This window comes from Cygnus olor, chromosome 1 (assembly GCF_009769625.2).
Source record: "Cygnus olor isolate bCygOlo1 chromosome 1, bCygOlo1.pri.v2, whole genome shotgun sequence".
Taxonomy (NCBI): domain Eukaryota; kingdom Metazoa; phylum Chordata; class Aves; order Anseriformes; family Anatidae; genus Cygnus; species Cygnus olor.
In genome coordinates, this window is record NC_049169.1 from 44,882,210 (window position 1) to 44,896,523 (window position 14,314).

Here is a 14,314-nt window from a genome sequence, read left to right on the forward strand (position 1 = left end):
TGATCAACTGTGGATGTGGGGCTTTTGTTTTGTTTTGATTTGTATTGTTATCTAATGTGGCAGTTTGCTGAGACTCCAACTGAGCTTAACAAATCCTACAGCCATGGACAACATGACCACAAAGCCAAACCAGAGTAGTAGCTACTTTTATTTCACAACCAGAAGTTACAAGTGGTAGGAGTATAATTCGGCATTAATCTGCATATAAATTTCACAGCTTAACCTGGATAAGTGCTGTTTGCAAACTAGTACTGGGGGAGACGATCATTGCTCTCCACTCGGCACTGGTGAGACCCTTCTGGAGAGCTGCATCTGGTTCTGGGCTCCCTGGTGCAACAGAGACATGAACATAACTGGAGTGAGAACATTTGTGAATGGTCACAAATATGAGAAAGAGATAGGAGGAGCATCTGTCATACAAGGAGACGCTGAAAGAGCTGACTGCTCAGCATGGAGGAGAGATGTTTCAGGGAGATTTTACCCATGTGTAGACACCCGATGGGGAAGTAAAGGAGACAGAAACAAACTCTTCTCAGGCTGCTCAGTGGCAGGATGGGAGGCAATTGGTACAAACTGAAATGCAAGATATTCTACTTAAACAGTAAAAAGATTTATTTATTTATTTATTTATTTATTTATTTATTTATTTTACTGTGAAGGTGGTCAAATGTTGGACCAGGCTGCCCAGAGAAGTTATAGTGTCTTCCTGCTCCAGCTGACCATGCTTTGACCTTGGGGTTCGGACTAGATAATCTTCAGAGACACTTTCCAAACTTCATCTGAACTGTCATTCCACAATCACTGTGGTCTTACAAATCATTGTTGTTATCCTCAAGTGCATCGCTGACAGCAATCCTGCTTTGCTGAACCTAAGCAAAGATGAAAACTGCTATGGAGATAGCCAGATTCTCCTATGATGGAGAGATTGTGGTAGGAACATTACCTTCATATTCCAACTTTTAAGAACTCAGCAAGACGATGGTCCTCAAAGTTATTTTCCTTTCTGCATATATTTATGAGTTCACTTTCTTAGAATTTCTTTGTCTTACTTTGAGTGTAGCAGTGGCCAGAATTGTTCCTGAACTCAAGGATTAAAAAGTATTGTGGCAATGTACTTATGTTGAAGAAAGAAAGCAGCAGTGGCTATCCTACCACTCCACAGCTGCAAAAGAACTTTCTTATATTCACTTTCTTAGAGATGGCTCACAGTGTTTTTCCAAGTGTCTGGACTGGACCATTGACCATGGGTCAGTTCTTTCTTGTATATCTTTAGAACTATATTTCTTGGCTTATACCAAATGGAAATTCATTTTTTGTAACCTTCTAAGCTGTTATATCAATTCAGGTAGTAAACTAGACGGCAAGATACTTTTATTAGGACCCATGATGCCCTAACATCCAATGATGTATTTTTGTTAGCTTTATTGAGATATATGTAAAGGACAGGTCACTTTATCACTGATAGCTCTTTAACATCTTAACTCTTCCTTAGTATATAAATTTTGCAATTGCTGAAATAGCATGTCAAGAAATTTGCAGAAACTTGACTAATGTCTCTTGATCTTTTTATGTTTGTTTTTGTTATTAATTTTGGGTGCTCACCTAAATGTGTGCAAAAACATCCTTTGTCAACAGAATGGGATACTTAAATTAAAATATCATTATTTGTCTTTGTCTTCACCATGCTAAGAACAGTAAATATCATTAGTGTAGCCTTTCAGCTATATTTGGCTAATCGTCTTATCCAGATTGCTTCCCTGTAGTCTGTAAATCCAATCTGTCTCTATCTGTCTAATGCCTAACTAATCTGCTTTTCCTCCAAGTGGAGCCTATGTCCTGATAAGGGAAAAATCAAACAAACAAACAAACAAAACTTTCTTTGTTATACAGTTGTAGGAATGACTTCTTATATAGGAATTAGTTTTGTTTTGAAGATCCTTACATTGGACCTCTCTGCATTGGCATTTTGTAGTACCTTCTGTAATCTACATTAATACCTCTACTAGTAGGCAAGGAAGGAAGTCAGCATACATTGCATGATTATGGTTGGAATTTAAGTTCTGTTTTCAGGGAGTAAGGCTATGTGATGTAAGGAGACAAAAGAGATTGGTTAGAGGTGCTGAGCAGGAGAAAAACAGAACCTGCATTTGAGCAGGATGCTTGGAAGGGAGAAAGAGAAAAAGGAGAATTTTCAATCTTTGCTGTTTGGTTGAAATTTGGTATAAAATGAGTAGCATTTAAATAACTGTTTCTTCACATGGAAACTGTAAAAAAATCATCATCATCAATCATCATGATCAATCATTACCATCAATCATTATCATCATTATCTCACTCAAAAACTTCTGTTTCAAGTAATATTGCTTGGCAGTAAGAAATTTTTCTATGAGTTTGAAAAACTGTTTTCTGTTCCATACTCATTGATTTGCTAAGTTAAGTGCTGAGATGATTATTTTCTTTATCTTTTTCTCTCTTCTGTAAAACACCTGGGGCAATAACCATGCTATTTGTGAAGTAGATTTTGATTAGTCTCTAGAAACTGAGAATTGCTATTTTGGTTCAGTGTTGCATTTAACAACTATATCCAGAAAAGCTTGTCAGCTCCAGTAAACTTGTCAGAGCTGCCAACAAATTGGTTTTATCTAATTAACTGAAAATTTTCACATCTACATGCAGGGGAGGGAAAAAAATTGTAAAAAACAACTCACTTTTTCACACCACCTAAATCTCTAGAGGCCTACCCTTTAAAACTTCTGCAGAAATAGTTGGTAAGACCAAGAAAATTGTCAGTTCTCAGAAGTAGGCCAAGGATAAGGCTTTGGGTGGAACAGGGCAGGTTTGATGGTTGAGGAGCAGGATAAAGTATAAAGGATGCTGACACTTAATGCTGGAGGCCAACTGCCAAGAGTTCATGTGTCTCAAAAAAACAGGGAGCAGCAAAGAACTTGAGAAGTACAACTCCAAATAGTCAGCACCAGGAGGAGAGAAATAATTTTAAAAAATTAACCCGGACCCATCTAGAACTAAAACCGGGAGAAATCCAAAAATCTGCTCCTTGCAATCCCCAAACCGGGACCTTCTTCACCATCTTCCCTTACCAAAGCCGAGGCGATCTTGTTCCTTGAGGTCTTGGCTCGGGGCAGGCGCTGCCATCCCGATCCGCCGGCATCCTGCGTGGGGGGAGCCCGGCCAGAGCCGCTCCTTAGGGGAGCAAACCCCAGAGCTGCCCTATCGCCTCTCTCCGCCTCCTGTCTCCATCCCTAACCTACAGCCCATTTAAGGGGAGAGGGAGGACATTGTCTTCTGGTGCTCTGAGGACACATTTGCAAAGAGCGAGCTTGGAGGGAAGCGTGCTCCAAGGTGCGGAGGTGAGGGATGGAGCTGGAGCAAGACCCGTACCTGGGGCTGCCCAGCCCCAGCTGCTCCCAGCGTCCTGGCCAGTTTGCGTGTACCAAGCCTGACTTGTAGAGATCTAGCCCTAAATCGTCCGAGCTACAGATTAAGGTACATTAAGCACCCTCCAGCCTTGTTCCCAGAAGTGTGCGTTACATTAAGCAGATCCGAATACCTGACAACCCTGGCTCTGCCTTCTGTGTCACTTACAGCCTGATTCAGCTGCATGGACATCTTCATCCCACCAATCTGGAAAATTATCACAGTGCCTTCATCTTACTACTCGCAACAACCTTTTTGCCTCCATGAAACTTTTTCCTATTATTCATTTAGATTACCAGCCTGAGATCCCAAAAGCTGTGTTTTCTGTGGATTTGCTCTGGTTGCTTCTCTGGGAACGACATCACGTTCACAAGAAAAGAGTGGCAGATTTCACAGCCCAATTCAAGGTGCCATTCAGTCTGGCTTTTACAGTAAGGTACTGAAAAGCCTAATTTTCCCCTTTCTCTGCGTTTACCTCCCTCTCCTCACTTTCAATGTATTTATTAGCTGGCATAGATGCAGACACAGCAATTAAATATAGAACTAAATCAGAATATGACAAGTGAAGATGACACTCTAGCTACTCTAATGTATCTCATTTCTCCCTGACGTTGTAATATACCTCATTTCAACCAAAACTACACACTGTTCAGAAAAATTTAATGGTATCTTCAATATTTGATCAATAAAACTAAATATCAGGGCCTTTTCTAGCATTTTACTTGACTTTTAGAGTCTCAAATTCATAAGTGCTGGAAGAAATGCTTCTCTGCTGAAATAGCACTCTGACGTTTTGCATGGCTCGTATTTACAAAGTATGGGGCAAAACATTAGGTTTGGTCTTAATTTGATCTTTTCAGTGAAGGAGTCTTCTGATTAAATCCAAAAACACTGACAACAATCCGTAGTGCTCCTTAAAATTAATAAATAGCTAAAAAAAAAAAAAAAGAAGAAGAAGAAAAAAAGAAAAATTATTTTCTGCCGTCACTTTGTAAGATTTAATAATTAAATGAAAATCAAAGCTGATTCTTATTTATGAGGATTATCAGGAAAATATTTAACTATTATGAGGATTTGTAAGAAAACTTAAATTGACGATTGTTTTCCTTTGCCTTTAAAGAAGAGAGTGTCAGGTTTTCTGAGTACTGTGGAAAAAAAAAAAAGAGTCTATATGCAAACATTTGTAAGTAAAATAAAGTCTGATTCATTCTGCTCACAGAGGCCAGATTTCCATTTTATTGTATTTATTTGGGGATAAGCGAGGCTTCAGCTTGCTCCATTAATGTTTAAGAAGCGTGTGATACTTATTTGTGTATCTATACCTGTTTGACTTTTTTACCCTGCAAATCTGTTTACTTAAGATACAATAAGATACAATAAGATAAGATTTACAATAAGATATTAACAGCTTCGTTTTTATAAACACAAACTGTTTTCTGCCCCAATTAAAAAAAAAATAAAATAAAAAAATAAAAAATAAAAATCCTGCCATTCATTTACAGCACACCACAAGACATCGAGCCATGACAAGTTCCAGACACTTCTAAGTAGTATATATATTCTTCTGAAGGTCTCTTATCTTCCTCAAACATGAAATTCTGTGGAAATACAGTATTCTTAATAGTTTAAGATGTGGTTAAGGGAGCCGATTCTTTATCCATATTCAAAGCTCAGCCACGAAATTGTGTTACTTCCTTCTCTTCAAAATCAATTTATGACAAAAGTATTGAAGCTGCCCCCTCGGTACCTGTCCTAATCTGGAGAAAAGCCCCTAAAGAACACCCCAGCATTACGGGGGAGGTTTTTTAACTGTGGGTTTTATTTTAATTTAGAAGGAAAAACAAAAGTTCGCCTTCCCCGGGGTCTCCCTAGCTGCAGGACGGGAGGTTAAACGCATCTTTTTTCCCTCATCGTGGGTGTCTACAGCGAGAAACTCCCCCGAATGAAACTTCACACTCTTCTCTTTACTCCCCGAAGAAACGGGGGTGGTTTGGCAGCAGGCATTTTCCAAAAATTATGAATTTATAACTCCGAAGAAACACAGACTCGGAGGACGAAAAGCTCTTCCTGGCTAACAGTTAGGCGGGCTCTGCAAAGCACCAATCACAGATCACCGCTTCGCTATAAATTCAGGCATCGGGGTTACTGTAGCCCAATTACTTTCTTTTGATTAGGAAGAAGTCTCGGCAGCGATGTCGGAGACCGCTCCCGCCGCCGCGCCCGCTGTCGCGGCCCCCGCCGCCAAGGCCGCCGGCAAGAAGCCGAAGAAGGCGGCGGGCGGCTCCAGGGCGCGCAGGCCCGCGGGCCCCAGCGTCACCGAGCTGATCACCAAGGCCGTGGCCGCCTCCAAGGAGCGCAAGGGGCTCTCCCTCGCCGCGCTCAAGAAGGCGCTGGCCGCCGGCGGCTACGACGTGGAGAAGAACAACAGCCGCATCAAGCTGGGGCTCAAGAGCCTCGTCGGCAAGGGCACCCTGGTGCAGACCAAGGGCACCGGCGCCTCCGGCTCCTTCCGCCTCAGCAAGAAGCCCGGCGAGGTGAAGGAGAAGGCGCCCAAGAAGCGGGCGGCCGCGGCCAAGCCCAAGAAGCCGGCGGCCAAGAAGCCCGCCGGCGCCGCCAAGAAGCCCAAGAAGCCGGCGGTGAAGAAGAGCCCCAAGAAAGCCAAGAAGCCGGCGGCTGCTGCCACCAAGAAGGCGGCCAAGAGCCCCAAGAAGGCGACCAAGGCTGCCAAGCCCAAAAAGGCAGCGGCAGCAAAGAGCCCAGCCAAGGCAAAGGCAGTTAAACCCAAAGCTGCCAAGGCCAAGGCGGCAAAGCCGAAAGCAGCCAAGGCGAAGAAGGCGGCGCCCAAAAAGTGAAGTATTGAAGTGGAAATACTTAAAACCAACGGCTCTTTTAAGAGCCACCCACTACTGTCCGAAAAAGGGCTGATACACTCAGTCATCGTGCTCCGCGCCCGCAGCGGTGCTGACCACACGCAATTATCCGTGCGGGACGGAGCGTTCGGCTGTGGGAAGGACGGGACGCCGAGCTTCCGGCCGTGGAGACTTGGGAAAAATAAAGTTTGCGATCCCTTCGAAAAAGCTTTCTGCAGGCTGGCTTTTTTGAGCACCGCAAGGGGGTGCCTTTGTTAAAGGGACCGGTTAGGGCGGGTGTCGCTGTGGGGCGCGCAGGTTTCTCTCGGTGCTTTAACCGGCACAGCGCGGTTCCTAACAGCAGCTCCTGCCGCACCTTTTAGGGACCGTAGCCGTCGGCACGGCTCCCCCGCGTCCTTGGCCATGACCTTTCCGCTCGGCAGCGTCGTCAAGGGTCGGCGGGGCGCCTCCTAATTTCTGCCTGACCTCACAGCACCGCTTCTAGAGCAGGAGCTGCCGCCTGTCCTCCCCGCAGCCCGGGCGCAGGGGCTCTGCCGGGAACTGTCCGGGCCGCGCCGGGGGATCTGGAGCCGCAGCCCGGGCGGAGCGGCGCGGGGCTCCCCGCGGCTGCCGGGGCTCAGCCTCGGGCCTCTTCTGATTGGCTGAGGGGGGAGCCGCGGCCGCTGATTGGTCGTCTGGGAGAATTCGAAAAGCCCGCGCTGCTGCCGGCAGACGGAGTTTGTTCCCGGTCCACGCGTCCCCGGAAACCTCATCCTCCGAAAGCCTCCGTCCCGCCTCAGGTCTGTACTCTTTTCCTGGCCTTCAGCGTTAATTGCTGTCTCTCAAAAAGAAAGAAAATAAATAACCCTGGAGGACTCCTAAGACTACTACGCAAAAAAAAAAAAAAAAGCTTCTTTTAAAATATCATTCGTCTTTTTTTTTTTTTTCCCCAAGTGGATGTGTTAATGAAGCTCTTAAGACATTTGTTAATTTCTATTTGTAATCTACTGGTGTGCTGCATCAAATGAAAGTCATTTAACGGTACTACTTGCATTTCTTGGAACAGGATTTGTTCTGAAGTGATTGTCAACACATCTTAAACTGCTTAAAGGTATAAGATATTGACCAATAATTCCAGAGATTAATCTTTTCATTTAGTGCAAACAATTATAAAGATTAATCTTTTCATTTAGTGCAAACAATTATAATTGGATTTAAGAAAGCAGGTGTTTTTTTTTACCTTCCTTATGTCTTTTGTTATTTTTCAAGCCGATTAAACATTGAGACACGCTACTGTGTTAAAGCTCTTTCAGGGAAAACGTGGGTGGCTCTGAAAAGAGCCTTTGGGTTAAAAACAGGATCCGCGGCGCTCTACTTGGAGCTGGTGTACTTGGTGACCGCCTTGGTGCCCTCGGAGACGGCGTGCTTGGCCAGCTCGCCGGGCAGCAGGAGCCGCACGGCCGTCTGGATCTCCCGCGAGGTGATGGTCGAGCGCTTGTTGTAGTGCGCCAGGCGCGACGCCTCGCCGGCGATGCGCTCGAAGATGTCGTTGACGAAGGAGTTCATGATGCCCATGGCCTTGGACGAGATGCCCGTGTCGGGGTGCACCTGCTTCAGCACCTTGTACACGTAGATCGAGTAGCTCTCCTTCCGTGCTCTCTTTCTTTTCTTGTCACCCTTCTTCTGCGTCTTGGTGACGGCTTTCTTGGAGCCCTTCTTGGGCGCGGGCGCAGACTTAGCCGGCTCAGGCATTTTGACAGCGCTTTCACCCCGTTCGGAACAGGAACAGCAGCTAAGATAGCTGCGGCGCCCCGCATTTATAGCGCTGTTATGCAAACACAGCGGCTCTGACTCGTGCCGCGCGATTGGACCCCGGTGCGCGGCCGTTCCTTTGTGTCTATTGGCGGCGGCGCGATCCGGTCTCGCATTGGCTCCTGTCGCCGTGCCCGCTTCCAGCCAATCACCGGGGCTAATCCCGCCCAGGGAAGGGATAAAAGGCAAGGGCGCAGGCGCCGGGAAGGCTGCCTCGGCGTTCTCTTGGCAGCGGGGTTGGTGCTTGGTTCTGTGTGATAACAGCAGAGCGATGTCTGGCCGCGGGAAGCAGGGCGGTAAAGTCAGGGCCAAGGCCAAGTCGCGCTCGTCGCGGGCCGGGCTGCAGTTCCCCGTGGGCCGCGTGCACCGGCTGCTGCGGAAAGGTAACTACGCGGAGCGGGTCGGGGCTGGAGCGCCCGTCTACATGGCGGCCGTGCTGGAGTACCTGACGGCCGAGATCCTGGAGCTGGCGGGCAACGCGGCCCGCGACAATAAGAAGACGCGCATCATCCCCCGCCACCTGCAGCTGGCCATCCGCAACGACGAGGAGCTCAACAAGCTGCTGGGCAAGGTCACCATCGCGCAGGGCGGGGTGCTGCCCAACATCCAGGCCGTGCTGCTGCCCAAGAAGACCGAAAGCCATAAGGCTAAGAGCAAATAAGCTCAGCCAACGAAGCTGCTCAGATTTTTTGAAAGCATAATACAACCCAAAGGCTCTTTTCAGAGCCACCCACGCAGTCAGAAAAGAGTTGGGTTGCTTCTTTGTGATAGTGCTTTTGGTTTCTAGGGTTTCTTCTCTGCTGCCTTTGTTTTCACAGAGTAAAATCTATGATCTGTAACAGTGTCTCAATTTTAGGTTCCTACATAAGATGTCAGATACTTAATTAAAACTCATCCTTTTCAACAAAGAAAAGCTGAATATATTTGCAGTTTTGTACTAGATGCTTTTTTTCTTGTAAGTACTTGTTTTATTCAGTCTGTTCAACATTATTGATCTTCTAAATTGCATGTTACGGTTTTATGCTGTGAAATTAAGGGGGGTGAGAGGTAGCTAAAAGCTGGGGAAAATATCACGGTACGTTATGAGAGAATAGGTGAATGACCTGACTCCACGTAACTATATCTAACAATGAGGAAAGGTTTCCTTAGCAGGCCTTTGGCCTATTTAAAAAAAAAAAAAAAAAAAAAAAAAAAGTAAAGTTTAACTGTGGCTGTACTTTGTTATTTAGGTATTGAATTGGGAATGCCTTAGGAGATATAACTTATTTTGATCTGGACCCTTAACGAGTCAGACTTGGGCAGTAAATCACCAACTGTAGAATCTTTTCATTCAGAAGAAACTGGCAGTGATATGTTCCTGTTTTAAGCAGGATTTTCAGATGTGAAAGTCTCTTTAAATTACATCAGTTAACAGTGGGCAGCATTACATGTGTAAATCCTATACTTTTCTGGCACAAATGTCACCCAAGAACACAGTGCTAAAGCACTTTGGATTCTCTGATGTGGATTATTAGAAAGACTGCTGGATTCCTCTTGTGAAGGTGTTCCCAGAAGCTGCCCATGACTGCAGTGAGGCCATAGCTCTCACCTGTGCAGCGGGTCTGTCCCCTCCATCCCCTGAGGAGGAGGAGCAGAGCTCTAGAGGAAGAAAAATACCACGTATAGCAAGGCAAACACCCCCCAGCTGTAGGAGAGATGCTCTTTAGGTAGGGCTCTCATATCTGAAGTTGGATATTGGGGATAATTTTGGAGAGAGACAGAATGGAGGAGAGATACCTGGGGCAGAAAAGTGCTCTGACCATGGTAGCAGTATCTGTGCTTAATGGTTCTGTTCTGCAATGCTATAAAAAAAGTGTTCTAACATGCACATTTCTTTTATATTGAGTCTCCAGAACAGAGAGTTCTTTGTGTATCTGTGTGTTTTGAGGATTGCAATAGCTGGATTAAAGCATTGCAATGCCATAAAAAGCCCAGGGGTTGGAGGCATCTGTACCCAGGTGTGGGATCAGATCATGAATGAGGTCCTGGACACGGCAATCAGTTGGAACCATGGGAGAGGGCCCCTGCCCTTTGCTGCATGCAAGGGTAAGTCCAGCATGGCTCACACAAAAAGAAAAATTCTCTGACCAGCAATTCACCATTTTTCTCTACAATCTCATTCTAAGCACTGCCTATTTCTCTCAACGCTCTTCTCAAATCTGTAATTTTACCCTCTGTAATACTTATGTCCACCTCGAAGCATTCCCTATTTTTGTTCTTAACTACTAGTGGTTGCACCAGTTGTGATTCCTGTGCTGCCACCACACTGAGGATCCAAAGCTACGTGTCCTATAAGTCAGATAATTCTGAGGTAAAATGAGTTATGTGATAAGAGTTCTGGCCAGCCTTCAGTAATTAAAGACCAGTGGCTTTCAGGCAAATTATACTGGATGAAAAAAAAACAAAACCCTCCCCCAAACAATGTAGGTTAATTAGATTCATCAGTAACTCAGTAATGCCAGTCTATACATCAAGCCTTAGAATTGCATAGGTTAAAAGCAAAATTAAAGATTTGTGTATATTTTTCACCTTTATTTTCAATGTTAAGAATAAAGGCATGCTAAAAAAAAAAAAAAAATCCCACATCTCTTTAATTTGCATTATTCCAGGTGTAATAGATATAGACACAGATATAAATGGCCACTTAACCTTTCAAGAAAATCAAGGGTAACTTTGAAGTCATATATAATTCACTTGTGATGATTTTTTTTTTTTTTTTACTTATGATGATGTTTGATCCACGTAACACTTGCTTTTCCCAAGCCACAGTGAAAGCAACTTTATGAGAAACTTTACTGAGCAACATCTTTTTTCTTTCTGCCTCAGGTGTTTTTTGTATAAGAAAAGCTGCTGGTCCATGACAGAGCTGGCAATATCACTAACAGAAACACTTGGGAAACACCTGTCTGTGGCCACTACAGGCAAGGCAGCTACCCAGGAAGTATGATATCGAAGTATTTTAAATATGCTCCACACCTTGGGGAAAGGGGGTTGCAGTAACCAATCTGTAAGCTACTGGTCTCAGCCTCTGCACCACTGTTCTGCCAGAACACTTTGGAAGGTGATTTTTCTGGTGTTTCAGTGCTTATACTGCTAGAGCAGAAAGTGACACAAGGATATTCACCCTGCGCTAGGAGTTATGAAGAAATTATGACTCTAAAAGAAGAAAATATTTTCTGTAATTCCTTTCAGATTTGTTAAGTATTCAGGTGGTGGTTTTAAATGTTTTGACACTCCACTGCTTCAGGAAACATGTCTAGACACAGAACTTCAGGTATAAAGAACAAAGCAGACCATGCAGCCAAATGGTAATTGTTGGTACCAGCTTGGCAGGTCCATCATGGGCATGCCTTCCAGGTGCTGTGTGAATAACTTCAGTCCTTTCTGTTCAGTCACAAGGTGACAAAATGAAAGCTGCTTTTTACCAATTCAGGTCATATACATTTGATAGGTAATTCTTTCACTTTATTTACAGTGAGTTTGAATTGATATGAAATTGAAATTGTTGTAATAGTTATAATAATAGAAAAAACTTGTACTTTCTTGGATACCTGTAAATTAAAACATGAAAATCTCTACCATATTGTCCCTCCAATTTAATATATTCTGCCAAGAAATATAATGGAGATGTGGCCTAAGTGATGTAAATTATGTTCAGAAATTAAATTATATAAACATCTGTACAAATTTAAAAGGAATTCAATCATTTTAAGAGGTAGAGAGGTTGGACATGCACAAAATGCTAATAGTATAAGTAAATAGCAAGTGTCACTATCAAAGGTTTTATTCTGAGTGTAAAATAAGATTTAAAAATACATTGTAATATGTAGGCTCTTCAGTCTTGGCTAATTCATCTACTTTAGAATACAGCCTGACATATTCTCAAAAGCATACTTGCCAAGTTCATTAGCAGAGATGTGAAGCAACAAACTTTTTGGCCATGTCAGTTGAAGGAAATATATTTGGTTGTCGTTCTTTTTTTTTTTTCAGTGGCCATTCATACATGCTCTGGGAATGTTCATAAAGTTTTCTTTCATTTGCTGTCTCCAGCCACGCATTAGCGAGCAATTCCCCATTTCGGGGGCAGCGCTGGGTGGGGGGGGTAGGGACGAGGACCCTCCTGCGTGCCTGACTTGTGGATTTGCGCCCTAGGAGGCTCAGGGTCGCGCATTTCCCACCCGAGCCCCCCAACGACCGGTCCCCGTGTCGCGTAGCGCCTCGCTCCCCGATCCCCCTCGCAACGAGCTGCGGATGCGGGCACGGAAGCGCCGAACGCTCGCGGCCCGAACTCCGGGGCTGGGCGGACGAGGGGAGCGGCTGCCAGGAGGGGAGCTCCCGAGAAGGCGAAGAAGGCGCGGAACGACCGCGCTGGCGCCGAACAAAGGGAGAGCGGCCGCGGAAATGGCCCCCGCTGGGCCCCCGGCGAGCGGAAGCGGGAACGGGCGGTGGGGCGGGGCGGAGTCGTCGCGCAGGGCCCGGGATTGGCCGGATTTTGCCGCAGACCCTTGGGCAGGGCCGGGCCGCGCCGGGGAGCCCCGGGGCTGCTGCGGACCCGACCCCACGGTCCGCAGGGGCGCGGCCGGGACAGGGAGGGACCGAGCCCGGGAGGAGCCCGAGCGGGGGCAGCGCGCGGGGAGCGCCGGGCGGGAGCCCCCGAGCGGGCGAAGCCGTGGCTGAGGGCGAGGCCGCGGCTGAGGGCGAGGCCCGGGGCGGGCGGCGCCGGGGCAGAAAGCGGCCGAACGCCCGGCTCGGCTGCCGGCCCGCGGGAGGGGAGCGGAGGGAGCGGAGAGCAGCGAGCGAGGCAGGGCGGAGCCTGCGGGCGTGCCCCCGCCCCCTCGGCGCCCGCCGCAGTTCTCAACCAGGTCGGACCCCGCCACTTATACCGCGGCCCGGCGGGGCTGGCGGCGCGCAGTGTGGTGTGCGGGCGGAGCAAGCATGTCTGGCAGAGGCAAGGGCGGGAAGGGGCTCGGCAAGGGGGGCGCCAAGCGGCACCGCAAGGTGCTGCGCGACAACATCCAGGGCATCACCAAGCCGGCTATCCGGCGCCTGGCGCGGCGCGGCGGCGTCAAGCGCATCTCGGGGCTCATCTACGAGGAGACGCGCGGCGTGCTCAAGGTCTTCCTGGAGAACGTGATCCGCGACGCCGTCACCTACACCGAGCACGCCAAGCGCAAGACGGTCACGGCCATGGACGTGGTCTACGCCCTCAAGCGCCAGGGACGCACCCTCTACGGCTTCGGCGGCTAAACTCTCTTCTCATACCATACACTCTTAAACAAAGGCTCTTTTCAGAGCCGCCCACGAATTTCACAACGAGAGCTGTTGATTACTAAAAAGTAGTAGTTACATAATATCACGACATCTTCTGAAATATTAAATGTTTCAAGATACCCGAACTTAGTATCCAAATTAATAACTTCTTTCAGTTACATTTAATTATAGCATTTACAAGGAAATTTAGGGGGAGACAACTGAAAAAGAGCCATAGATATCTTTTTCAGTTTATTTGTAATTACAGCTCTTTATAAGAAAATTTGGGGTGGCTCTTAAAAGAGCCGTTTGGTTTGGTTTAAACCGAATTACTTGGAGCTGGTGTACTTGGTGACCGCCTTGGTGCCCTCGGAGACGGCGTGCTTGGCCAGCTCGCCGGGCAGCAGGAGCCGCACGGCCGTCTGGATCTCCCGCGAGGTGATGGTCGCACGCTTGTTGTAGTGCGCCAGGCGCGACGCCTCGCCGGCGATGCGCTCGAAGATGTCGTTGACGAAAGAATTCATGATACTCATGGCTTTAGATGAGATGCCCGTGTCGGGGTGCACCTGCTTCAGCACCTTGTACACGTAGATCGAGTAGCTCTCCTTCCGTGCTCGCTTTCTTTTCTTGTCACCCTTCTTCTGGGTCTTGGTGACAGCTTTCTTCGAGCCTTTCTTAGGTGCTGGGGCGGACTTCGCCGGCTCAGGCATCTCTCAAACTTTCTTTCCAAGCTCTCCACCGTACCTCAACAACACTGAAAATGGCGCCTGATCCCCTATTTATAAGGACGTTATGCAAATTAGAGGATTGTAATCGCACAATTCCTATTGGTGCAAAAGAGAGGAACGTAATTAGCGGCACTTCAGATCTGTTGCCATCATGGCTTTTATGACGTGTCCAAAGAACAGATTTGTCGTTACGATGATGTC

General features: G+C 46.8%; 5 protein-coding genes across 5 annotated transcripts; 3 read left to right on the forward strand and 2 right to left on the reverse strand.

The window, feature by feature from the left end:
- Positions 1-5,593: 5,593 nt before the first annotated feature.
- LOC121069340 (histone H1.10) lies at positions 5,594-6,505 on the forward strand. The gene has a single exon (XM_040555444.1). The coding sequence runs from the start codon at positions 5,628-5,630 to the stop codon at positions 6,285-6,287; it is 660 nt and encodes a 219-aa protein (XP_040411378.1). The 5' UTR covers positions 5,594-5,627; the 3' UTR covers positions 6,288-6,505.
- Positions 6,506-7,598: 1,093 nt separating this feature from the next.
- On the reverse strand, positions 7,599-8,072 carry LOC121069464 (histone H2B 7-like). Its single transcript, XM_040555682.1, has one exon. The coding sequence runs from the start codon at positions 8,034-8,036 to the stop codon at positions 7,656-7,658; it is 381 nt and encodes a 126-aa protein (XP_040411616.1). The 5' UTR covers positions 8,037-8,072; the 3' UTR covers positions 7,599-7,655.
- Positions 8,073-8,271: 199 nt separating this feature from the next.
- Positions 8,272-9,000, forward strand: LOC121069413 (histone H2A.J). The gene has a single exon (XM_040555585.1). It carries the CDS (start codon positions 8,368-8,370, stop codon positions 8,755-8,757), a length of 390 nt encoding a protein of 129 aa, XP_040411519.1. The 5' UTR covers positions 8,272-8,367; the 3' UTR covers positions 8,758-9,000.
- A 3,989-nt stretch (positions 9,001-12,989) lies between these two features.
- On the forward strand, positions 12,990-13,436 carry LOC121069495 (histone H4). Its single transcript, XM_040555773.1, has one exon. It carries the CDS (start codon positions 13,071-13,073, stop codon positions 13,380-13,382), a length of 312 nt encoding a protein of 103 aa, XP_040411707.1. The 5' UTR covers positions 12,990-13,070; the 3' UTR covers positions 13,383-13,436.
- Positions 13,437-13,636: 200 nt separating this feature from the next.
- Positions 13,637-14,248, reverse strand: LOC121069438 (histone H2B 7). The gene has a single exon (XM_040555636.1). The coding sequence runs from the start codon at positions 14,093-14,095 to the stop codon at positions 13,715-13,717; it is 381 nt and encodes a 126-aa protein (XP_040411570.1). The 5' UTR covers positions 14,096-14,248; the 3' UTR covers positions 13,637-13,714.
- Positions 14,249-14,314: the final 66 nt, after the last annotated feature.